This window comes from Dreissena polymorpha, chromosome 12 (assembly GCF_020536995.1).
Source record: "Dreissena polymorpha isolate Duluth1 chromosome 12, UMN_Dpol_1.0, whole genome shotgun sequence".
In the NCBI taxonomy this organism is placed as follows: Eukaryota; Metazoa; Mollusca; class Bivalvia; order Myida; family Dreissenidae; genus Dreissena; species Dreissena polymorpha.
In genome coordinates, this window is record NC_068366.1 from 71,590,531 (window position 1) to 71,618,014 (window position 27,484).

A 27,484-nucleotide genomic window follows, 5' to 3' on the forward strand; every position below is an offset into this window, starting at 1 on the left:
TAAAGTTTGCACAAAATAGGCTTTATATAAGCATATGTTCATTTTTGTGACCCCCAGGGTAGGGTCAAATTTGACCCCAGGGGCATAATTTGAACAAATTTGGTAATTTGTTATGGACAAGTAGATTTTAAAAGTTTGCACAAAATAGGCTTTATATAGGCATATGTTCAATTTATTGACACCCGGGGCGGGTCAAATTTGACCCCAGGGGCATAATTTGAACAAATTTGAAAGAGGTTCACCCCAGGATCATTTGTGAGAAGTTTTATCAGAATTGGACTTGTAATTTAGGAGAAGATGTTTTTAAAAAAAGTTACCGCACGGACACACACACGACGGACACAGGACCGTGACATAAGCCCCTCTGGCCTCTGGCCAGTGGAGCTAAAAATGAAGCATTCAGAAATAATTTATAAATAATTTCGCCTGCGTATCAGGCACGCCTCTGCCGCCCCAGACGAGGCAGTCGCGGGTAAGAAGCCACATTGTTGACCATGAGTTAGTAGGCATGATGTATGGTATGATGTCTGTGTGGAGGGAAACGACTAGACCAATGATGAACAATTTAATTTCATTTAATATAGATTTTTTTATAAACTAATGTACATAAATATTTTATTTGTGTGTGTGACTGAACATAATATTCCCTGCAAATTGGATTTGTGTTTGTGACGGAATTTAATTTTCTTAAAAAAAAAAAAGCTCATTTGATTCATTCACAAGATATAACAAGAGCACCGCCTTGCGGGTGCAGACCGCTAATCTATTTTCTTTTTAAAGGTGAAGGGATTTCATTTTCAATCACAAAGGAGGGAGGGGTGGAGTGAAGAGGGGTGTATATTGTGGGGGTGTGGACATTTATTACATTATCTTCCAAAAAAGCGAAAAAAATGCAAAAAAAATAAAAAATTGGGGGGGGGGGGGGATTCTTTGGTGCGATGGTTGGACGGTATTTCAAACATAAAATAACAACAAGAGTTCCGCGGTCGGAGATGACCGCATTGAAGCCGGATTTTTGATTTAAATGACAGGAAAGTACCTTTCGTGTTTTTGTCAATGCAATACTTAAATTACTGAAATATTGTTCAAAGGTCAAAATGAAATGTAAGTACTTTTCAAGGCATGAGCAAACCTTGTGTTATGTTTTGAATGCATGCATATACATGAACAACAATAACATTTAAGGTCACAAATATGAACTTGAATTGACAATTAGGAAAGTTTGATCTCAATTTTTTTATTAGCAAATTAGTAAGATATTGTTTGAAGTTTCCATCAATTTCATTATCAAATGTAAGAAAATAAACTTAGATAAGAACTTTAACATTTTTACCTACCAAAGTTATAAGAACTTTAACATTTTTACATTCAAGGTCACAGTGACCTTGACCTTAGAATGAATGACCTTGAAATGACCAGTGGTCATCTAAGTGTGCTTGCAAACCTTCATGTCAAGTTTGAAGACTCTATGTCCAAGCATACCAAAGTTATAACAATTTAAACATTTTAACATTTAAGGTCACAGTGACCTTGACCTTCAAATGAATGACATTGAAATGACCAGTGGTCATCTTCTAGTACTGGCCAATCTTTATTTCAAGTTTGAAGACTCTAGGTACAAGCATACCAAAGTTATAACATGAAATAAGAACTTTAACATTTTTACATTCAAGGTCACAGTGACCTTGACCTTCAAATGAATGACCTTGAAATGTCCAGTGGTTACTTACTAGTTCTGGCCAACCTTCATGTCAAGTTTCAAGACTCTAGGTCCAAGCATACCAAAGTTATAACAACTTTAACATTTTTACATTCAAGGTCACAGTGACCTTGACCTTCAAATGAATGACCTTGAAATGTCCAGTGGTTACTTACTAGTTCTGGCCAACCTTCATGTCAAGTTTCAAGACTCTAGGTCCAAGCATACCAAAGTTATAACAACTTTAACATTTTTATATTGAAGGTCACAGTGACCTTCACCTTCAAATGAATGACCTTGAAATGACCAGTGGTCATCTGTTAATCCTGGCCAACCTTCATGTCAAGTTTGAAGACTCTAGGTCCAAGCATACCAAAGTTATACCATGAAATAAGAACTTTAACATTTTTACATTCAAGGTCACAGTGACCTTGACCTTCAAATGAATGACCTTGAAATGACCAGTGGTTACTAACTAGTTATGGCCAACCTTCATGTCAAGTTTCAAGACTCTAGGTCCAAGCATACCAAAGTTATAAGAACTTTAACATTTTTTATATTGAAGGTCACAGTGACCTTGACCTTCAAATGAACGACCTTGAAATGACCAGTGGTCATCTGTTAATCCTGGCCAACCTTCATGTCAAGTTTGAAGACTCTAGGTCCAAGCATACCAAAGTTATACCATGAAATAAGAACTTTAACATTTTCGAGCACGCCGCCACCCCGCCCGCCCGCCCGCCCCCCCGCCCGCCCGACAACATCAATCTATAAGCCGAGATTTTTTCGAAAAAAATCCGGCTAAAAATAAATATTTGTTTTTTAACCGTTTCAAAAAAAAAAAAAAATTTGGGGGGGTGAGGTGGGGGGGGGGCTTTAGTGTGAGGGTGTGGTGGTAATTTGTGAGATGATCGGGTTGGGGGAGGGGGGGTGGGGGGATTCTTGGGTGCGATGGTTGGAGGGTATTTCAAACATAAAATAATAAAAATAAATAGTTTTGTTTTTTAACCGTATAAAAAAAAAATTGGGGGTGGGGGTGGGGGGGTATAGTGTGAGGGTGTGGTGGTCATTTGTGAGATGATCTTTAAAAAAAAAAAAAAAAAAAAAAATAGGGGGGGATTCGGGGGGGGGGGGGGGGGGGGGGAGGGAGGCACGGGGGATGGTTTGGTTGGAGTCTATTGTGGTATGTCAGGTAAGAGTAGTTTTGTCAAAGTATCAATCAAATCTAATCATAAATAAAGAAGTTATGGCAATTTTAGCAAAATTTAATAATTTGACCTTGAGAGTCAAGGTCATTCAAAGGTCAAGGTAAAATTCAACTTGCAAGGTACAGTAACCTTATGATAGCATGAAAGTATTTGAAGTTTGAAAGCAATAGCCTTGATACTTAAGAAGTAAAGTGGATCGAAACACAAAATTAAACCATATATTCAAAGTTACTAAGTCAAAAAAGGGCCATAATTCCATAAAAATGACATCCAGAGTTATGCAACTTGTCCTTTTACTGTACCCTTATGATAGTTTGCGAGTGTTCCAAGTATGAAAGCAATATCTATGATAATTTAGGGGTAAAGTGGACCAAAACACAAAACTTAACCAAATTTTCAATTTTCTAAGTATAAAGGGCCCATAATTCCGTCCAAATGCCAGTCAGAGTTACATAACTTTGCCTGCACAGTCCCCTTATGATAGTTAATAAGTGTTGCAAGTATGAAAGCAATAGCTTTGATTCTTAAGGAATAAAATGGACCTAAACACAAAACTTAACCAAATTTTCAATTTTCTAAGTATAAAAAGGGCACATAATTCTGTCAAAATGCACGCCAGAGTTATCTAACTTTGCCTGCCCAGTCCCCTCATGATAGTTAGTGAGTGTACCAAGTTTGAATGCAATAGCATTGATACTTTCTGAAAAAAGTGGACCTAAACGCAAAACTTAACCAAAATTTTCATTTTTCTAAGTATAAAAAGGGCACATAATTCAGTCAAAATGCACGCCAGAGTTATCTAACTTTGCCTGCCCAGTCCCCTCATGATAGTAAGTAAGTGTACCAAGTTTGAATGCAATAGCATTGATACTTTCTGAGAAAAGTGGACCTAAACGCAATATATATGAGAGAGTGAGAGAGTGAGAGTGAGAGTGAGAGAGAGAGAGAGAGAGAGAGAGAGAGAGAGAGAGAGAGAGAGAGAGAGAGAGAGAGAGAGAGAGGCTTTTTTCATTATTATTAATGGTTTTTTTTCTCTTTAAGTTCAAGGGGAATGTCATTTATTTGACACCACGGGTGTAAAGCTGAGGGGGAGTAAGTGTTACAGTTTTTAAAAATCATACATTTGCTATTTTATTAGTGATTCTATTACTATTTTGCATCTTAAATGATTTTATAGCAATAATGATTATCTTCACTTTTTGAGGTATTATTAATTAATTTGAGGTCTATACTGGTATCAATATTTTACTACATAAAACACGTGCAGGTATCTAAGGTAATAGTTCCTTCAGGTACATGTAGATTACAATCATGAATGTATTATGTAAATTGTGTTCAGGTTCACTATATTTTACAACTCTCATTATCAGGTCAGTTCATGATTTTGCTTATCAATGGGGATCTGAAACTTCTGTGTATTGAATGGTCAGGTCCATGATTTAGTAGAATTTCAGGTACTCTTTAAGTTTAAGAATTGTGACATAACTGTTCATCAGGTTAACCTTAAGGTTCAGGTTTAGTATATGAACCTGATGTTATATTGAAGTAGGAAGTTTTGGAATTATTTGAAATTAGAGAAATAAAACTAAGAAATAGGACATTTTACTCAACATATTTCTAATGTGATGTCTAAATTCTAAATGTCTAATGTTTGACATTTGTTGGAAATGCGGGAATAAAGAGTGTATATAATGTAAATAAACTGTAGTAGTAGAAACAAATGCCTTTATTTAAATCTTACTAGCTTTGCTAGTTAAATGAGTTACAAGAGACTTTGTCCAATTTATAGACTGGTGGCAGCATATAAACTTGACTGAATTATAAATTCTAGTAAGGATGTTTGTGCAAGACTAAGCTTTGAGTTACTACCATCAAAGTTCTAATTTTGTGACAAAATCCATCAGCACATGGCTAAAATAATTTTAATTTTTTGCAAAATGCAAACGCTGAAAGACGAAGTCCGACATTCACCGTTGAAGCATTGAAATGTGTGTTTTACCCGACATTTTGTCTTAAAATGGTTTACATTTATGCTATGTTATTTTAAAATCCATTAATAAATTATTCTATCAAAGTCAATCTGAGAAAGAAAATGTCAAGCTATGTGACAGCAAAATGTGATTGTTCACATCTAAATGCGACTTTGACTTTTTACATAGAGAAGCAGTTTTTACATGACTTTATGATGATTTACAATGTACATTTGTGCCATTTATTTTAAAATCCATCAATAAAAGTTTAGGCTGAGACAGGTGAACTAACACTAAGACACTCAGTAGACATACAGACGGCCAGTGCACCTGCTAGCAGCCTTCTTCAAACTGGGAGTGGGAGGATAAAATGTTCCTTGTCAAGAATACTATTGAATTAGTTTTTTACCTTAAAAAGGGATAAAATGTTCCTTGTCAAGAATACTATTGAATTAGTTTTTTACCTTAAAAAGGCAAAACATTACGAAAAATAGTAAATATCAGTGCTGTCCAAGTGTTGCCACACCTATTGGTTGAAAACGCATCATTTGTTTGCCCTACAGGTTTTAAGAAATGTTAAAAACACCAATGAATTAATGTACTGAAAAACACAACAGTCATATTATCAGTGCTCCAGCTAGGCCCCACCCTACCCTTCCAAGGCTCTGACCTGCCTTTTTATTTATATAAAAAAATCATTTTTTAGACATATTATAATTTATTAATCTGTATTTACATTCATTATTGTAATTAATTTGTTCCTAGTTGAATACATTTTATTTGCATGGTTTAATAATAATGGTACTAATATATTCTAACAATTATTAATAACATAAAAATTAATATGCAACAGGGAGACTTCCAGATAAGACAAAGCACTCGAAAGTGCCCTTTGACAAAATACTGCGTGTCGAAAGTGCCCTTTTGACAAAATACTGCGCATCGAAAGTGCAATTTTGAATTCATAGCCCCCCCCCTCGCCCTTTTCAAATCCTAGCTAAAGCACTGTATTATAGTCAATATATATGGAATAATCCATATGGTGTATTATTACTCTTACAGGTATATTAACAATTAACACTAACCTTTTGCAGCAGAGTTAACAGTGTTCCCAAAATGATTGGTTGAGCATGTGATACCGTATGTATGATAAAATATAAGCCAGTGAAAGCCTAAATTTGCTTTAGTTTTTTATACGCCAGTTTGATGTGTTTATTTTAGTATGAGAAGGGTCCTGTTTAATAAAAACAATGTTAAAATTTACTTAATGGAATCCTTGCATTGGCAGTACTTCTTCAATTTGAAGACCTCAATACAGTCCGACTGATGGCCGTAGATGTTTATTCTACTAACATCGCCAACAACCTTAAAACTGTTGTACATCGTGCTGAATCGCACAGTTGCTTCAAACAGGGCATTTCCAGGAACAGTTTCTATCACAACCTGGATATCTTCCAGTGTTTTTGTTTTACTACCAAAAATGTGTCTCTGATCTGTTGTGCTGGTTTTTGTAGCTAAAAACCTCAAAACTTCATCTGATTCTACCAAACGAGTCGCTTCTATAACTTTGTACAATGTCAGCGTTTCACAAATATCAAAGTAGGGTTCGATTTCTTTCAAAATCTCTGACAGCAAAACAACACTTGCTTTCAGGACAACTTCGTCTGTTGTTTGAAGTTTCTCGTGATGCAGACATGTGCACCAATGGGGAAGAATCCCTGCCCCGTCACATGATCTTTGAATTGGAACTTCCCTAAACCAGCTAATGCCACGAGTTTCACTCTCTGAATTGGGTTTCTTGCCATTGAATTGCAAAATATCCAACAACGTCTCATACACGTCAAACGGTGTTGTCAATCTATGCTGATTTATCTGTAGATTACTTTTAATAAATGGATAACTTTCAGTTAACCACTTGGGCACTACAACGTACATTAAGGGAAGCCTTTCTTCCAGCTTACCTATGTAAGTTTCGCGAATTTTTCCAAACCGCATTCCATGGTCACTATAAAAGAAAATAACCGTGTTTCTAATAAGATCTCTCTCATGCAATATTTTGAAGAACTTGTAATAAGGTTCATCTGCTGCCCCAGCGCTGTTGACATCGTCATGTGAGAGTCTTGTAATGAACGTGAAAGCAAAATGAGGCTCGTGCTGGTAGGTTTCTACAAAGTCAAGGAGGTACTGCAGTACGATATCGGTCTCTAGCCTATCTTGAAAACAGTGATGGTTATTTGTCCAGAGATCTTGCTTCAGCTCCATGGCAATACTCATAGGTCTGTTAAAATGGTCCGATGGGGGAGTCTTGAAGCCTGCTTTTAGGAAATCAAAGATTGATATTTCAGGCGCATCTTCCGCATAAAATGTTCGATACCCACTTTCAGAGAAATTATTCCAAATAAACTTAAAATCGTCAAACGGAACTGCCGATTTGCTTTCATCCCATGGCATTTCACTGACAAACTTGCCCATCGTCATTGGAACTATGTTGATAAATGTGTTGTCAGCAACTTTATTGTAACCAGACATATCAAAAGCGCCCATGGTTTCATCTAAGAATTTCTTGGTTTCTACCATCTGTCTGATAAAGCTCAGTCTTGATACAGAGTCCATGCCTATCATCATTATGTTGAGCTTCTCTGTGATCTTGTCTCGTATCACATGCTTCAGAAACCGTTCCTTGTATACAGAATCCATTGACGCATTTCTCTGAATAAACGCATGGAAGTTGTTGTAAATATTTTTCTCATTTCCGTCGTAGCAAGTAGTCTTTACAAACTCCTCATTAACTGTAACTGAACTATGGAATGGAGCACTTTCTGCCAGGAACCTTAAGTAATTGTTATGGGTCGGTGTATAGTTTGGTCTATACAGTGGCGTAAAAGTACAATACTTCACACCACCTATTACATTCATAGATCTAGCTATGGTCCAGTTGATACTGATCTCTTTCCCCGTTTGATACGTCAAGCCTTTCTCCACAGGGCAGATCCATTTATCAGTCTTGCGAACAAGGTATTTCAACGTTATATCAAACGGATCAATGTAGGGTATTTTACACAGCGGCGTATCTACCAAGAAGCGAGGATTTGTTACCTTGTTGCTGCTATTGTTGAAAGAGGACTCGCTGAAGTAGGACGATGTTTCATGAAGAGCATAGATTGCAATAAGGAGGGCCACAAGGAAAATAACTGTGCGACGGATCTTCTTTGGGAGGACTGGTAGAGCCATCTTATCTGAAAAATATATAACAAATCAGGGTAGTTTACAACTTTTAGTTTGTTTTTATGATAGCAATAAAATCCTAATCATAATTGAGGATTTGAGATACTCTCAATTCTGTTTCCTGCTTTGATAAATACAAGCATATATAAAACGTACCGGTAATTATTACCGCAATAGCAACAAAACCCTAGGGCGCATACCTGAGCAAATGAGGAAATGAGCTGTTCTAAGCATGCGCACTTCACTTAAAAGTTCTTAATAAGTTACAATAGTTTGGGGCATGTGTTCATATGGTTTTGCTTCAGACATTTATGTAAATCTGATCCACATATTGCCAATATGATTTTGACCAGACTTAAACCATTTGCCACCAAAAAAATTAGAAAGAATATTTGAATTTAGTTTGTGTTTTATGAGCAAAACAAATGTTTCTTCAAGAGTGTCAACAAGATTTGCTCTTCTATTACACCTACTAATTAATCTAGTTTTGGCACATGCTGATGTTTCAAACTTTGCTGAGGTTATAATAAAGACATGCTTCATAAATGAGGCCTCTATCTAGAGTTTTTAAATGTGAACGCTGAAAATGCAAAATGAAAGAAAAACATAAAAGTTTATCACCAATTATTCTTATGTGATCATCAGGTTTCTTAATGCCAAATAGTGGTGATATTTAATAGTGGTGATAGTTGTTGTAATGATATGTTACTGAAAATTATTACAATTTAATTTAGTATAAACCAATTTATGTCAGCTTGATTGCATCAAATCGAAGGCTTATTGAAACGCTCAAGAGAGTCTGTTTTCTGGGTATAACCAGTATTTGGAATCTTTGGAGAATCTTTGGAGAATCTCAAGAACGCTCCTACAGTGGGGTTTCAACAACTGACCTCCCAATTGCTGGGGGTACACAATATCCATTAGACCATGCAAAACTGAAAATCAAGATATTCTTTTAAATGTTTAAGTGTGCTATGACAGCTATTAAAGGGCCAGTAATACTTCATCCATACAACACTAATATATGTTTAACTATATCAGTCAGGCATTTTAAGTGAATAACGAAAGACAAATTACCTTACATTTATTTCACTATTTTGTCTAAACTTTTCGAGTCGAATAAGATAATTACCGGTAATTACGATAATTAATTACGTAGGAGTGCTGTGACACACTCTGGGTACACTTATAATGCAGCTTCAGCCTCTGACATACCTCATAGGCTTCCAAATAAACACAGACTCAAAAGGATGGACATAGCAGGAAGGACCAGACACAATTGAATTGACCAACACATGTATACTGGGTATATTATACCTATAACCCTCTATCAACAAATTGACAAACTGAGTTTAATCAAACCAGCTTAGGAACTGTCTAAGTTGTTACAGGAACCATTCATTTACAATTGTAACCATAATTGTTGACTGACAACCAGGGGTCTCGGGAGTGGGCGAAATGGGCGATTCCGTTGCCAAATTAATCTTCACTTCGCACATTAATTTCATGAAGGCGAAGTGACTTCTCCTCCTTTTAATGATTTACTTTGTGCCAGACATTGACTGATTAAAATCAATTTGATGTGGAGAATTGGACACAGGAGGATTCTCAGCCATTAGTGCCCCATGTACAGGTCATGCTAAGTTGAACATTCAAAAGAAACAGTCTGGAGCTATTACACTTCTTGAAATTGTTAATAGATGATGCCTTGATTAATTGCCTTCTGCTGGCTACCAATAACTACGGAAACGTATATGGTACACCCCAATAATGTGGAAATGCCGGAATAATTTATACCGACTTACTGTGAAATAACATGGTATGTCGACATAGTTGTGTAGCTTTTCCCACCTTAATTTTACTCGTCATAACGACATTAAGTTGAAGTCTCGACGTAAATTTTTCCGGCTTTTCTCGAAAATATATTTGGTCAACATGATCTAAGATGACAAATCTACATAATTTTTGACGTCATGTACTTGTGAAAATGACTTGCCATCATAGTTTTAGTCGACACAATGAGTTAATTTTTTAAGCCATGACACCTTTTCCAATCATGTCGTCATTTCGACATCATCACATTATTGCAACATTGGTTCATGACTTCCGGCGTCGAACAGATGTTTAGTTTCTGGTATATTCTTTTGAAACACGCAAGGCCTCAGACAGTCCATTTTTACATCAGGAATGCTTGGTATAAAGGTAAAAATAACATTTGCAAACAATAAATATTAATGTGTTCATTGGATTTTATGGGCATTTAGATGGTTTAAATCTCGATTGATTCGTTTAGATATTTCTCTTTAACTAATGCATGCAAAACGTGTGTTTAACGACTCACAACTTTTTTTTATATTGCAGATTTGTGTCTTAGTGGCGCTGAGGTTTTTCATTTCGGTTTCCTTGCGAATTGGAAACCATTGATCGTATTCAAGAGAGATACTTTGTAAAGAAACCGCAGTTTGAGTGTAAAGATGACTTCATACCCGTCCTAGAACATGTGTGTGAAATGCAGCGGGAGCAACTGCCAGTTCCTGATTCGATTGAAAGTGCGACTTCTTTGTTCTTTGCCTTCACTGAAATATTGGATGGTTACTAATTACATATGCACAAATATATGCTTAAAAATTGGTTATATTTTTCAAATTTTATTGTGAAGTTAGTTTAGTTTCGTTTCGAGTTTTATTTACAATGTTTCGATAAGCAACAAAAATTGATATTCTTGTTATTGGAATTGATCTTGAAGTAGTTAAACGTTGTTATTTTGTTTGCTAAAATAAATTCACTCATATTGTTGTACACATTTACAGACATTGCAAACTTGGCAAAAACAGATTCACAATGTTCTTCATTTCATTGTTAGATTGCAAAAGAATGAATGAGACGTTACTAATTGTTTGAAAACATGGCGGTCATTTAGTTATGAAATCCTCGTAAATTGTGGAATGTTCCTTTTAAAATATGGTCCTTTTAAAAGATTTATTAACATTTTATTTCAAACTTCAATATATTAAACAAAACGACTATTGTAAATCTTATATTTAATATTAACACTGTCGCAAATATATGATATGATTATTTTGTACTTTCTTACTTGATTTTCCAGTGTATATAGTACATGTTTGAAATAAATGTTCATACTGCAATTAGATTTTTTAATGGTCAAATAATTCGTTTTTGAGGAAATGGAAAATTATTCAAATGTGACACAAAATTGGGTTATTTGTAGATCAATTTTAGGGCTAGTCAATGTGATCGGTCTTTCTTCATTGTCCGTCAAAATTTGCACTTAAGCGAAATCACCTACTCAGCTGTGTCAATAATACCAAAACATGAACAGTCTTCAAAGCTAGTAAGGTTGTAGTTTGCTTTTATTTCCATATTATGTCCACATCGCACATTACTTACCAAAATATTTTCAAAAATTTGAAATATTTGTTTACGAGCCGGTATAGTTTTATATGAGTTATGATACACGTACCCTTTGACTAGATGGGTCTATGGTCTGACCGAATATATATATACTCAACTGGATTATTGAAAGCGAATTATGCATTTAATCGCCAATTTTACATGCAGTCATCATTGTAAAACGACAAAAATGCACGGCGAATATTTAAGTAACGATTGACTTTAATAACATTTTATTTTATCTTGCAGTTTATTACATAATTACAATTGCCCTATGTTTCACTAGTGTACATTATTCTGATTGGCTATAGTATATCATTTGACTGGGCTTTAATATTCAATGAAGCGAGTTGCCTCCATGAAGCGCATGAGGAAATCGAGCGTGGGACAACTTGGTTTAATTATGCCATGTGCGACATGCACACAGTCAATACTGCGTATTGTAAAAGGGGCGCCTACTAAATTCATGCACGAATATATATCCCAAATTATATTGTCTTTTAGCCAAACCATTGAAAACATATGCAGAATGATAATCGTAATTGCATGTATAAGAATTGAAACGCTCTTTTCTTCGCTTCATCGATGTAAGTAGGTTAGTTTTGGTATTTAATTCGGCTATATGCAAATTAGTTCCTCACACAAAACATGCACATTTTCAACTAGAGATAACTAAACATCTTACATTTATAAGACCGGAAAGCGCGTTCAAGATAACACTTTAATAGCTGCAGTGAAGTATCAAGCAGATACATAATGGTGATCATTAATATACGATTCAATAAAAACTTTATTCAGATTTAACAAAAGCTGACCTTCAAATCTTCGCATAGAAGCTGATAATTTAAATTATAAATCTCTAATTCTAAATATCAAATTTAAAAAGATGATTTATAAAACAACATAACAGGTAATGAGTTTCAAACTGTTCTTCAGTATTTATTCAGAAAAAGTAAGACAAATGAAAACAAAGTTAAGGACATATCACTTTCTGAAAAGGTTAGAAGTGAGTGGGGTAATGTAAAACAATAATTCCTTATATTAACATTGTATTATGAAGTTTAGAACCATGTGCACAATTAAAATAACATATGCTTCAGTGATACACGAAGCAGTTCTAATGTAATCTTTCAAAAAGAGTATATAATAACATGTTTTCACCTTATAAACCACTTTCTTCTTGGGCTTTGGAAGTCCTTATTTTCTTGTTTTGTTCATAAATCCGTTGACACCAGCTGGAACCTACACTACTGTAGTAGATAATGTTAGAGTATTATTAAATATTACACACTAGAAACACTGAAATACGGATACCTTTGTGCAAGAAAAAATTTACAACTAGAGTAAAAAAATAGTACACTTGAGCAAAAATGTGTTTGTCAGAAATACTATATCCCCTTCTGCGCCGCTTTGAAGCTATATATTTGACCTTTGACCTTGAAGGATGACCTTGACCTTTCACCGCTCAAAGTGTGCAGCTTCATGAGATACACATGCATGCCAAATATCAAGTTGCTATCTTCAATATTGCAAACGTCATGGCAAATGTTGAAGTTTGACGCAAACAAACAAACCAACAGACAGCGCAAAAACAATATGTCCCCACCACTATAGTGTTTGGGGAAATTAAAAAGTATGGTGGGCCAGAAATGATAATTTAAAAATGAAAGATACATAAATATTGGAAACATGTTAATAAAAACCCTTTAATTTTATAGCGTATGTTAATACCTAAAGATAATGATATATCAATGTGTTTGTTAAAGTGATATTTTACACTGTTTCCAAAAGTTTCAATCAAATTTATATTTGTCATTCTGGTCATCCATACTTTTCCCAACTATTTTTAGACTCAAGTTGTTTACATTTTTTTCTTACAAAAAATGATCTTGTTTTTCAGTGTTTTTAGTGTGTTATATTTAATCATACTCTAACATTATCTTCTACAGTAGTGTAGGTTCCAGCTGGTGTCAATGGATTTATAGAAAAATAAATAAATAAGGACTTACAACGCACAAGAAGAAAGTGGTTTATAAGGTGAAATCATGTGATTATTTACTCTTTTTGAAAGATTTCATTAGAACTGGTTCATGGTTCACTGAAGTATATGCTATTTTAGTTCTGCATATTGGTTCAAACTTAATATAGAATGCTAATATGAGGAATTATTATTTGACATTACTCTAACCACTTCTGACTATTTCAGAAAGTGATATGTCCTTAAACAACAAAAACAAGTAACACACATAAGAGGGCTAAGAGGCACTGGGTCGCACATCTGAGGGAATGAGATGAAATTAAAGACGAGTTAAACTCGTGTGCAAATAATTCAGAACATTTACATAACAAAGGCTGACTTCAAGTCGAGGTTAAGATCTTCCCAAGTATTTAATATGAGCATATATAGAAAATTACCCGACCTGGTTTTTAATACTGATTAACAAGAACCATTTTACAAAACAAAAGTATCAAGGAAACATACGCTTTGACCAAAGTTCATGAAGATTGGGATAAAATTGCAACTTATAGAGTTTTTACATGTTTACATTATAAACGAAAAGAGAAAACTGCTCCACCCCATGGCGGCCATTTTTGCCCCACCTATCAGTACCAATTTCGAACTTGTCTGAAAAAAACAATAATACCAATTTTCTGACTAAGTTTCATAATGAAGACAATCCGCTTCCGGTTTTGAGTGAGCATCAATTTAAAATGTAATTCTAAAAACTAAAAAAAAAAACGCGCGTGAGGCACACAAATAACATTTGTGAGTGATGAGAAGTTTATTGAACAGGATGTGACATGTAAAAAAATAAAACGAGGTTTGTGACTTTTAGAAGGCCTTTCCTCAAGCTTTTGTATGTTTCTATTGACGGGTGGGGTGTGAGAAAGACTCTGGATATTGACATTATATGTGTATACACGCATAAGGTCATTGTGATTGTCATTGTCATTGTCTGGCGCCTCCGTGACGCATCAGTAAACATGTTAGTAGTTAACCGTGACAGTAGCTAAAGTGAACAAGAGTGTTTAAGGGTTAATTGTGAATACTGTCCCGTTAATCCCGTGTTAGTTGTGAAATCATGAACAAACGCCAGCATTCATCTACTGCGAGCGAGTTAACAGACAATAGCTCATTAGACTCGTCTATATTCGAAAGTTTAAAGGGGCAGAAGTCCAAGAAAGACTAGAAAAAGAAAAAAATTGAACAGGAAAGTCTCAAGCAACAATCTATGGAAGTTTATCAATTCGCTCAATAGAATCGCGGCTCGAAGAGATTAGTTCCAAGTTGTCTACAGTCCTTACGAAAGATGACACCTCCATTATTCGTACCATAATTGAGGAAACGTTTGATTAAGTCAAAGATAAATTTTTGAGCTCAGTCGTCAAAAGGTTGGAAATCATTGAATGCAACATATTCGACCAGACAAAGGAAATTGAATAGTTAAATTGTCAAATACACAGCAAAGACAAAGAGCTACAAGACCTGAAAACAAAGCTGAATGACTCAGAAAAGCCGTAGAAACAATTTTCGAATTATGGGTCTACAAGAAGACGAAGAATTTCAGTCCTCAATAGCGTTGACTTAACAGGTGTCGTCCCTTTTAAGTTCCAAGCTTGGTCGGCGCGTTGAAAAGGAGGATATAGACATAGCGCATAGGATAGGGAAACATCACCGAGAGAAGATCCGACCGGTCATCGTCAGGTTCATACGGCGCCAAACAAAATCGGATGTAATGCGAAATGCAAAGCTACTCAAAGGTTCCGGTATTTTCTTGAATGAAGACCTGACAAAATTGAACGCTGAAGTTCTAGCGTCCATTAGGCATAAGGACCCAGAGAGGGTGGAGAGAGCGTGGTTGTTCGATGGGAAGCTGTATGCACGCTTCAGAGGTAAAGAGCGCTCTGAGATAATCGATTACGAACATTTTCCGACGTGGCTCAACAAACCATGGCCGAAGGCGGTAGCTTCACTATCGTACGCCAGCAGGGTTTCAGCTAGCACAAATCGACGCCGGTAACATAGGGTTAGAACTGACGGTGTTTTTTTTTTGCTATATCATATCACTAACAGTCTATATTCACGTATTTGTAATACGTGTGCAAACCAGTTTAATCATGACATTTTAACTAGACCACCCTAATATCTGTGTTGTGTGTTTTTTTATCCTGTTGTTCTCTTGGTTTTTTATTGTTTGTAATCTCCTAATTTAAGTACTTTTTTGTCTCTCTAATTCGATAAGGATACGCACTTTTTTAAGCATATCATACTTATATAATCGATCTTAATCTATGTCTATTGTTATAAGACACAATCTCATACGGTGTAAGTTCACACACGCAACGTACGCACGCATGTACAAACACACACACACACGCTTACGCGCGCGCACACACACACACACACTTACACACCCATCCACACGCACACATGCAAGTAGTAGTAATATATGTTTTTATATTTGCTCATTTAGAGGCCTAGATATACTTATGGGGAATATAGCGTGATAAAACAATTACCCATAATATGCCATTGCACAATATTATATTTGTAAAACATAAGTCGTTTGTTCATGTATGCATATTAGTATGGACCGAGTAGTATTGAGCTTCGTTAAGTCGACAGGTGCCATGGTGTTGTTTTTCTTGTTGTTGTTATTGTTATATGACACAGTCCCCTTTTTTTGGTTACAGTGTAAATCGAGTACTAACGACTCGAAACACATAAGCTGTAAACGTTTTACAAACACACACTTTACACATACGCACGCGAACTCACACACCAACGCACGTGCACAGATGCACGCACGCGTGCGCACACACACACACACACACGCACGCACGCACGCACGCACGCACACACACACACGCACACGCACACGCACACGCACACATGCAAGAAGTAGAATATATTACTTTTTCAACATTAAGAGCATATACGTTTACTCTATTGCAGTTTTCCAGGTCTTTGTTTGGACTGAATCGCCTTGTCGCTAGCTTCTTTAGTTTCGTTTCTGTTTTTCAATAATTTTGAGAACATCTTACACCTGATGATTACTTATGAATAATTACAATATATTATTCTTAGTGAGTTTTTCCTTACATGTACCTTGTTGTATCCACTTTCAAGTTTAATAAAACTGAAACCAAGGTACAAAGATTAAAATAACACCTTTTCTCCCCAAGATATTCTTCTTCATATAAGAAGAGTACATAAGTAGGAGTTAGAGGGTATGATCTACCTTTATAACATATTTACTTTTTTTAAATGCTTGTTCAATTATATGAAAGTATTATTTCTCTTATTGTACATTTTTGATAATGCTTCCTTTTTTGATTTCGCGGGAAGCGTTCTCAATTTTTCGTTTTTGACCATGTAGAGAAAACTCTTTGCTACTGACAATTTATAAAAAAAAAATGTTCATATTATTATCCCATCTTAATGTATAATATATTTTTTAAACTTTATTTATACAAATATTGTTACCTGGTAAATATAAAATCCGATACAACAGGCTAGGCTGGATCTATTTTTCATCCATTCAGATTTCTTGCACCACTCGATAATTGCTTTAAACTTAACCTTTAGTAACTTTCCTCATTAACCAGGTCTTTGGAAACATAATAATTCTTTACTGTCAGACATTATGTATGTACAGGAAATCAACAAAAAAATGATGATATTAAACTTCAATACGCACTACCCATTTATAATTATCAAAATATTAACGATATTCCCGACAGTGAATTACAGTTTACGATAAGTGATCAACTTTTACTAGAAACCCTGCTTATGGAATTAATGGGCAAATCTATTTCATATGGGTCTTATAAAAAAGAGAAACAAAACTTATAGAAAGCAAATTATTAACAAGAATTAAAGAGTTGAAAGAAAACTTCCGAGATGAAAACTCTCAAGGACTTGAAAATTTGTAAACTGAAATAAAAAATATTCAGAGCACACATTTAAAAGGATACATGCTAAGATCTAAATTTCAGTGGACTTTACAAGGTGAAAAGTCATCTAGATATTTTTGTAGCCTTGACAAAAATAATGCAATAACAACATCAATATATAAACTAAAAATGAAGATATGAAGATGAAGGTATTATAATTTTAGAGGAAGCTTCAACTGTTTTAAAAAAGATGTCAAATAATAAAAGCCCAGGCAGTTCTGGCTTCAGTGCAGAATTTTATAAAATGTTTTTGAAAAAAATGGTACTTTTATTGTCAGATCCTTAAATGAAGCTTATAAGTGTGGTCATTTATCTATAACACAAACTCAAGGTATCATAACCTGTATTCCAACGGGTGAAAAATCTTGGCTTTATATAAAAAAATTGCGTCGAATTACCCTATTAAATACTGTTTATAAAATTGCCTCTGGAGTAATAGCTTACAGATTTAAATTATTTATTGACAAGTTAATTCATAATCACCAGACGGGTTTTATTAAAGGGAGATACATAGGGGAAAATACTAGGTAAATTTATGACATTATGCACTATACTGAAGAAAACGAGATCCCAGGCTTACTTCTCCTAATTGATTTTGAAAAGGCGTACGATTATTGGCCTGGTCCTTTGTACAAAGTACACTTTCTTTCTTTAATTTTGGTCCTGACATAAAACGTTTGTTTGAGTTTTTATATAAGATTCTAAATCAGCCGTTTCTCAGTGTGGGTACTTATCTAACTTTTTCCCTATTGAAAGGGGCTGCAGGCAAGGAGATCCCCTCTCATGTTACATTTTTATCCTCTGTGCCGAAGTTTTGTCACTTGTATTGAGAAATAACAATAATATAAAAGGTATAACCATTCTGGGAACTGAACATAAATTGTCCCTGTTTGCTGATGATACTACTATTTTATAAGACGGTACCGAACAATCCCTAAATGAGACACTTACTGTTATACATAATTTTGCATATATTTCAGGCCTTAATGTTAATTTTGATAAAACAAATGTTGTATGGATTGGCAAGAACAAATATAGTTCATATACCATAAAAACCAAATGGAAATTAAATTGGATAAAACAAAGCTTTAAAATGCTTGGAATACATTTCCATGTAGACCCGTCAAAAATGTTAACAATTAAATTACGATGAAAAAATTGTTAAAATGGAAAACATTCTGAAAAATTGGAAAAGAAGAATTTTAACACATTAGCAAAATAGTGATTATAAAAACACTTATTGTGTCATCATTGCCCAACCCACCCATTACCATATTAAATTCAATAAAATCTTCTATTCTCAGTTTTATTTGGGATGGGCATAGTAAAATAAAGTTCACAAAAATAGTAAAAGACATAATGAAGGAGGTTTAAAAATGATCATTTTGGATGCATTTATTCCAGCATTGAAACTTCGCTGGCTACAAAAACTTCAATCCTTTAGTGGAAATTGGATAGACATCACAAACTGTATTTTGATAAGTATAAACTCTTCAATTGCAGTTATCATTACGCTTTAAATACAGCTAATAGAATTTGAAATCCTTTTTGTGTAGATGCTTTAAAAAGCTTCTCACTTTATTGTAATAAATTGGATTTAAACACAGAAGAGTTTCTATATTATCCACTTTTCTACAATCCAAACATATTAATAGGAAATAAAAGTATTTTCTTTTGGTCATGGTTTGATGCTGGAATTCATTGTATAGGGGATATATTTAAAAATGGAACCTTTATTCCTTTAGATGAAATAAATAGAATGTATAATTTGACTATAAATTCCATTCATTAAACAGGGGTAAAAAAGCAATAGATGAGTTTTTGAAAGAAAAATGTATCTTGTCCCACCCAACAAATTATAAAACCCTTTTTGCCCCCTTTATTACAACTTTTACTGAAAAAAGAATCTGGAGCAAAAAGACTATTCATCATTATAAATAAAAATAATGAACAACCATCAGAAAAAGCAAAATGGTGTACTTAACTTAATGCCAGAGGTAATAAAAAAGAATGGAATTGCATATTTTAGCTACCATTTTAATAACCAATGACGTAAAAGTGCAGTGGTTCCAATATAGAATAACTCACAGAATACTTGGAACAAATAGTCTCTTAAATAAAATGAAAATTACTAATGATCCATTATGTTCTTTATGCAAACAAAGTGATGAAACTTTAGAACATTTATTCTGGGAATGTCAGATATCTAAAACAATTATTGACGAAATGCTACCCGGATAATCTTTTCCATTTATTGATAAGACAATTTTTCTTTTGGATATTTAACGAAGTCTGCTAGTACCATAAATAATGTAATTTTTATTTTTAAAGCTATTCTTATACAAGTGTTAAACAAAAAAATCATTCCAAGCATAGCAGGAGCCAAGAAATACCTCAAATATGAATATGATAACTTGAGAAAAATTTCAATTACAAAAAACAATTAAGAATCCTTTGATAGAGAATGGGAACTTTCTAATACCATTTTATCACAGACATAGATATTAAACGCGAGGATTATTGAATTTTCATCTGTTATTACAATGTTTTACATCATTTATACAGCATTGATTATCTATACACACTAAAAAATATGTGCATCATTAAAGGGATCTTTTCACGGTTTGGTAAATTGATAAAATTGAAAAAAGTTGTTTCAGATTCGCAAATTTCGTTTTAGTTATGATATTTGTGAGGTAACAGTATTACTGAACATTTACCATAGTCCAATGTAGCCATTATATATATCTTTTGACGATTTGAAAACCTAAAAATTATAAAGCGTTGCAACGTATTGTCACGAGCCGAGCGGTAGCTGTGATTTTACTTCAATTTCTTTAACTTTTCCAAACTTGAAGCTTTTGTTCAAGTTTAACATGGAACTAAATTGGACTCTGATAAACAGTAAACTAAGAATAACATTTTGCCTATTCAGTTGTTTTAAAATTGTCAAAAAAATATACAAACTCAAGATTTATAACCTTTCTAAATTTTATTCATTCATAACGAATAAATAAATAACAACTTTCAATATATATATTTCTTAACAGACAGATTAATTTTCAGACATTTACATTATAATACAGCAATATACACGTACATGTGTCATGTTAAGTATTTGCACTTTCTATTTTATAATGTTCTAAAAAGATGACAAATGCAATTTTTAAGTATTTATAAAATTCAGTCTGAATTTTAATAGCTAAGTCTTATTGAAAAATGTATTTTAAATGCTTATATAAGAAAAATAAAATAGGTCTCACACCTAGGAAAACAAAGTTCAGAGTCCTCGAATGAGAATTTTCAGTGCCTTTTATACTCTCCAAAAGCGCACACATAACGTTGTGCAATAATAACGTAAAAGCGCACATATGAATTGTGCACAAAAATCGCACAAACAACGCGCAGCAAAGCGCGCAAGAGCGCACAATAGAATTTGAGCGTTCTTGACACGGTAAATGTCACTGATATTAAAACGATATTTCTGACAATATTACTATGAAACAGAAGTCAAATACATATCAATTAAATAAATAAATCATTTATAAAGACAACTATTACCTTTTTAAACAATTTTTAAGAAGGAATACGAGTATTTAACAAATGATATCGTATGACTAGTCTGTCAAAATACTAAAGTCACTGTAAACTACCCAGAGTGCACTTATGTCAGCATCAGGCAATCAACTTCCTGTTTATGCAAAAATGGCTGCCACATTAACAGACACTAATAAAATGAGACTTTTAAAAAGGATATTACAAATAATAAAGAAGCGCAAAAGGTAGGCATCGGCTGTTATCAGCTCTAACTTCCACACAGCATCCAATAAAAGCATTAAATAACAGTGACATAGTCATTTAGATGCAAAACATAAACGGTAAAAATGAACTATGTACATGTACATAAACACATGTTTTCATAAACAATCTAGGGCATGACAGTATGTATACATATACACACTGGAAAAAAAAGAAAAAAAGTTTCATAATGATTTGCAAAAAAGTGTCTTTAAGGGTGTTCACAAGCTTCTTTTACTATATAAAATATATGGAAAATGACCTCACGGTGGCCATGTTTTTTGACAGCCAGAACCAGTTTCAAACAAACTATACATATAGAGAAAACTGCCCCACCCCCTAAAAGCCATTTTTCCCACCGATCTTGACCATTTTCGAACTCGTCCATGAAATCAATAAAACCAAATTCTGACCAAGTTTCATGATAGGGAAAAATGTGACTAACAATGTAACTTTATAGCCATGTCCAGAAAACTGCCCCGCCCCCCTGGCGGCCATGTTTTTCAACATACCAGAACCATTTTCCAACTCAAGAAGCGACATATCATTTACACAAACATTTTAGCAAAGTAAAAGTGACTTCTAGAGTATTCACAAGGTCTTTATTTTTTTGACCAAGTGACCTTGTTTCCGACCCCACATGACCAGTTTAGAACTCGGTTGAGGTATGATTTGAATAAATGCCCTGACAAAGATTCATGAAGATCGGACAATAAATGCGGTCTCTAGTGTTCACAAGGCAAAGTTTCATGACGGACACAGGTCGATCAAATATTACCATGAGCACTTAAGTGCTTATGTGAGCTAAACACTGGGTAGCCAATTTGTTGACATAGGCATTGAAAGGACCAATAGTATGTATGTGTGTGTGTGTGTGTGTGTGTGTGTGTGTGTGTGTGTGTGTGTGTGTGTGTGTGTGTGTGTGTGTGTGTGTGTGTGTGTGTGTGCGTGCGTGCGTGCGCGCGGGCGGGCGTGCGTATGTATGTATACTTCTATATTTTTTATACAAATTCAATTAGTACGTACGTACGTACGTATGCATTACCATATATACATATGTGACCGTACGCGCATCTTGGTACTTCTATATTTTTTATACAAATTCAATTAGTGACTGCTGAGTGCAGACATACAAACATTATGGGTAATAACTCATCGAATCAAAATGATTACATTGACATGAATAACAGTGTTTTGTACTTTCATTTAAAAGTTTTGAGAGTTATAGAAATGGTTAAAGTTGAATGAAGAAGAGCTGTTTCCATAGGATGACATATGCCCCCGAAAAAATGCTTTGATAGAGCATATGAGCATTTTTCGAAACCTGAACGCTGATTTTGAATCCTAAACGCGGACCCTAAGTTCAAGGTCAAGGTAAAAGGGGTTAAACATTATGTGCGTATGGTAAGGTCTTGTCCATATACACATGCTTACCAAATATGAAGGTTACATCTGAAGCGACATAGAAGTTATGAGCATTTTTTGAAACCCTAACACAGATTTTGAAACCCAAAACTATGAAGACATACCATGTTATTTCACAGTAAGTCGATATAAACTAATTCGGCATAACCAAATTATTTTGGTACCATATACGATTCCATAATTTTTAAACAACACTATTTGTCCACATAAAATATATCGACTCCTTCAGTTATATCGCCATGTCAACATTTTGTTACTTGCAAGTCATCAAGATATATGCCGTCATACAGTAAACAACACAGAAATAGTTAAATTTACATAACGGCTAAAGGATAAAATATTGTCAGAAATGTAGGCTCTTATTCCAACATGCGGATTGTTTACGTCTTGGCAACATATCTTATGTCGACAAATCAACATAATTTTAGGCGTCATGCTCTTTTGAAAATGACTTGCCATCGTTGTTTTAGTCGACATGATGAGTTATTTTTGACGACATGGCACCTTTTTCATATCATGCCGTCAAAGAATGTTGACATCATCACAGTATCAGGGTGTACCATATACGTTTCCATAAATAACTATGATTTAGCTATGTTAAATAGCCCATTAAATAATACTAAGGAATGATCAAATGGGAAGATGTAACCTAGCACTGGCAATAAATATGGGGCTCATTTACAGGTCAGATTCGGAATCTTTGCTGTAAAATGAGATTTTAAATGAATTTTTAATTTAAAACAAATATTTGTAACAAAATATTAATTTGATTTAATGTTGAATTGCTTAAAATTAACAAGGAAGTAAAAAGATTCTGAACATTACTGGCTTGTTACAATTGAAGTTTCTTTGAAACACCTGTTAAAGAAAAAAAGTAATTAAAAGTACAATTATAATCAACAATCAATGAGAAATAAGGAAAATGTTGGTTTTATACATTTAAAATGTCTTATTGTATAAAACAAGTGAAGAGTTGATTGAAAGCTAAACAGAAACCACTAAGTTGCTGCAAAATATACGTTAAACTAAGATCTATGACCAAAATGTACCATTTCTCCCAAATATGTTACCAATTCTCCCTATTTTGGCTTTAGGGAGAAGTGACTTCTCCATAAATTTTGAGCCTAGCTAGACCCCTGACAACAAATCGGAAAATAAAGTGCATAATCCCCAAACCTCTATATACATGTGTATTTATATACCGAATTTTCCCTCGTATAGCGCGCCCCATGTAAAGGGCACAGGCTGTTTTATTAATGCAAAAATGGAGACAAAATTATTTAAAGACAATAAAACCACCAAATCGGACCGAAAATGGCGGCCATTTTACTATTGTGAAATCCAATAATCTGGAGCATTGGAAAGCTTAATTACCTGTAAGCATTCAAAATAGGAAGCGTCATTATGATTAGGAGCATGTGTTGTATAGCACTATACTTTCCTGACAATTTTTTAATTTTCTAGCAACAGATCAACAGTCCACGTGCATTTCGTGTAAAATGTGAGAAAATAAGAATTCATGTACATCAAGTCATTCTTCCTCGGGGAAAGCATGGCTTTAAATTTGAATGCTGTATAACACTTTGTGGCGCATGGGAGCCAGTTGTTGAGATATGTCAGTATTGACGTAAAACTGTTAATCTATTATGTTGGACAAGTTGGGTTATTGTTTGTCGCGCTACATAGCTGTGAATGTGATGAACAATGAATGCGCCAAAAACCTGGACCAAACTGGAAAACACTTAAGAAGTCCCTGTTCACACCTACGGTTACCTGCAAAAAAGACCAAATATCTTTACCAGTCCAACGTAAGCTGCCAATAGAAGTGCACAAACACAGACAAATAAATATTCGCATACTTTATTCAAACATTTTATTTTATTGAAAATAACTTATGCTACCCCGATCATATCTGCCGTTACAGATTTTTTGTTGTTTCGACAACAGCCCCTTCAGTCTGTAAGATTATAGGGTGTAGTTTTCTGGAATACAAAAATGGCGGCTATTATGATTATTTACGATTATGAAATGAATTATTCGCAATTTAACAGCAAGGAAACCGTTGTATCAATGTATTACCTGCACCTACTTTTTAATTTGAAATTTGGAGGTAAAAACTGCGCGTTATACAAAGGAATGTACGGTAATGAGTTTTATCAATGAAGCTTAAGTACTTTTTGAGTTATTTCAGGCTCCACACTTTTAGGACGCACAGCCGGACAGACAAACACAACAAACATAACATGCATATTTCCCATATGGCCCTCTAGACTTATACTTAGTTTCACAAACCTACATGTAACTTTAATACTTTTTGAGCTATTGCAGGATCCAGATTTTTTGGATGGACGGACAAACAAAAACTGAAATTACTTGCATATTGCCCATCTGGCCCTCTATTCATACCCCAAGTTTCATTAACTTGTTGTACATTGTACACACATTTTGATCCACCGTACACACATTTTCACCTCCATTCATTTTGATTTTTCACAGGATCCAGTATAACGCTGTTTAATTATTTGTGTACCATAGAATCTGTAACCATAGAAATAATTTCTGTCCAACAAAATACTGAAATCAGCTGCTCATTTCCCATAGGACTCTCTATGCACATACCAATTGTCATCTATCTTCCTACTTTACAGTTATCAGAGAAGCCTACCTGTAATTTCACTGACTCACTGAAACACTGACAAACCAGAGTGATAAACTTAAAGAACCCTCCCGCACTCCTGTAATAACATCCAGGGACTTAAATAGGAAAAGAAATAGCAATTTTGATCTACTACGAGATCTAAATGTAACACAAACCTTTTGATTTCAATCTCGAATTACGTCTTGTCCAGATGTCATCTTGTATAAGAATCATGCCAATGTCTTCTAAACATCATCAGAAGAGAGAAAAGATTACCTGAAAGAAAAAAACTAATTTTAATTTAAAACAAGACAAACATGCAGACATAACATTCAAGCCAGATGTGTATGCTGCCAATAAGGGTGTACATGTCTAGGTTAGAGAAAAAGTATGGAAGTTTGATGTTCAGTCTGGACTAGGGATGAACATTTGAAGTTTTGAAACTAAATTTCTATTTGGTCAGAACTAAGGCAGGTAGTCTTGATCAAATACAAATACATGTACTGACATAACTTTATTGCTTTGATGTAAACATTTTGAAACTGTGCATCAACTAAAAAAAATAACTTTTCTTCCCACAAAATTGTCTTATCTAGACATGATATAATTGAATGGCTTATACAAAAGTCTTCTGCAAGTCAAACACAAATGGCTGAACCCTATGAGGCCAGCATCTTTCAGTTATAATTACAATTTTATGAACAGTAGAAATAAACAGGTCAGAGTGCAAAACAGAAACCAATGAAGTGTGTGTTAGAAAAATCCTGGTTATTATTATTCAGGATTTATTGAAATATGGCTATTAAAGTCGACGATGCAGGGATTTGTCCCATATTTAGCACTTTATTTACAAATTTCTTTAAAGGTTTGCCAGTGAAAAAGTTTTTGCACCGACAATTATATTAACCAATGTCCAGGAGTAACATATCCACCAGGGTTTCTTAAAAAAGTTAAGACGGACTGACCGACATGTGCAAAACAATATACCCCCTCTTCTCCTAAGGGGGGCATAATAACAACAAAATTCAAACCTGTTCTATTAAACAGATAGTAAAACTTTCAATTAAAAGCTACATCACAAAATAAAGGTGCAATGTATGACTTGTTTTAAGAATAGCACCTGAGTTTGTTATGTTACAAGCAAAGATGGCATGTTGGTTGAATCCGTTTTATTCAGGGGTGTGATTGAGGCAAAGTCAGAGGGGAGGAAAATTCTGTCGACTGATTTTGACTACGCGAATGGCACGCATAACGCAATGACAAACCTGAAAACAGACATTAAAATAAACAACTTCTTGAACTTCATAACAATATTTCTTTATAAAAACCTGTTAAACTTCACATTTAACATACTTAGGATGCAAAGTAAACAGTAGTCAGTATTTATTGTGATCAATAGCAGCAGTTTTTCAATGTATTGAATTACAGTTAATGGACTAAATATAAACAAACACACTTGAGTGATCTTCTTGTGTGAATGATGTATTAAACTGAGTTAAACAAGAGGACCTGAAAGGCCCAAGGTATCCCCCGCAACATATACTTTGTTTGAGGATGGGTGCAAATTGGAGGGATGAACATAATGATAGATGGACGGACGGAGGACAATAACACAAAACTAAGACAAAGGAAGGTTCTTAAGCCTTCACAATTTATTTAGGTGAATTAATAAGTCGTGCGTTTTCCACAAAAACATTCAACGTTTACATACGAGCGCCAAAACAATATCCCTCCGCCTCTGGCGGGGGATACTCATACCAAGTTTAAATGAAATATGCCAAAGCGCTTCCAAGATATGGCTCCGGACACAAAAGTGCCTATAGTAAAAAGCATTTTTTCAAGATACAAAGGGCCATAAGTCTGTTTTTAACAGATGGTGTACAATGCCATTTGGCGTGCATCATCCTCGTATGCATATATATACTCATACCAAGTTTAAATGAAATATGCCAAAGCGCTTCCAAGTTATGGCTCAGGACACAAAAGTGCCTATAGTAAAAAGCATTTTTTCAAGATACAAAGGGCCATAAGTCTGTTTTTAACAGATGGTGTACAATGCCATTTGGCATGCATCATCCTCTTATGCATATATATATATACTCATATCACCTTTAAATGAAATCCGCCAAAGCACTTCCAAGATATGGCTCCG

The 27,484-nt window shown here is 34.5% G+C and overlaps 1 protein-coding gene across 1 annotated transcript in view; it reads right to left on the reverse strand.

Moving 5' to 3' along the window:
• Positions 1 to 5,889: 5,889 nt before the first annotated feature.
• Positions 5,890 to 27,484, reverse strand: part of LOC127852147 (uncharacterized) — a 33,185-nt gene continuing 11,590 nt past the window's right edge. Inside the window, exons 2-3 of the mRNA XM_052385977.1 lie at positions 25,509 to 25,608; positions 5,890 to 8,113 (exon numbers count right to left, since the gene is read on the reverse strand). Of these exons, the coding sequence (XP_052241937.1) occupies positions 6,138 to 8,113; positions 25,509 to 25,566 (2,034 nt within the window). The 5' untranslated portion in view covers positions 25,567 to 25,608 and the 3' untranslated portion in view covers positions 5,890 to 6,137. The remainder of the gene's footprint in view (positions 8,114 to 25,508; positions 25,609 to 27,484) is intronic.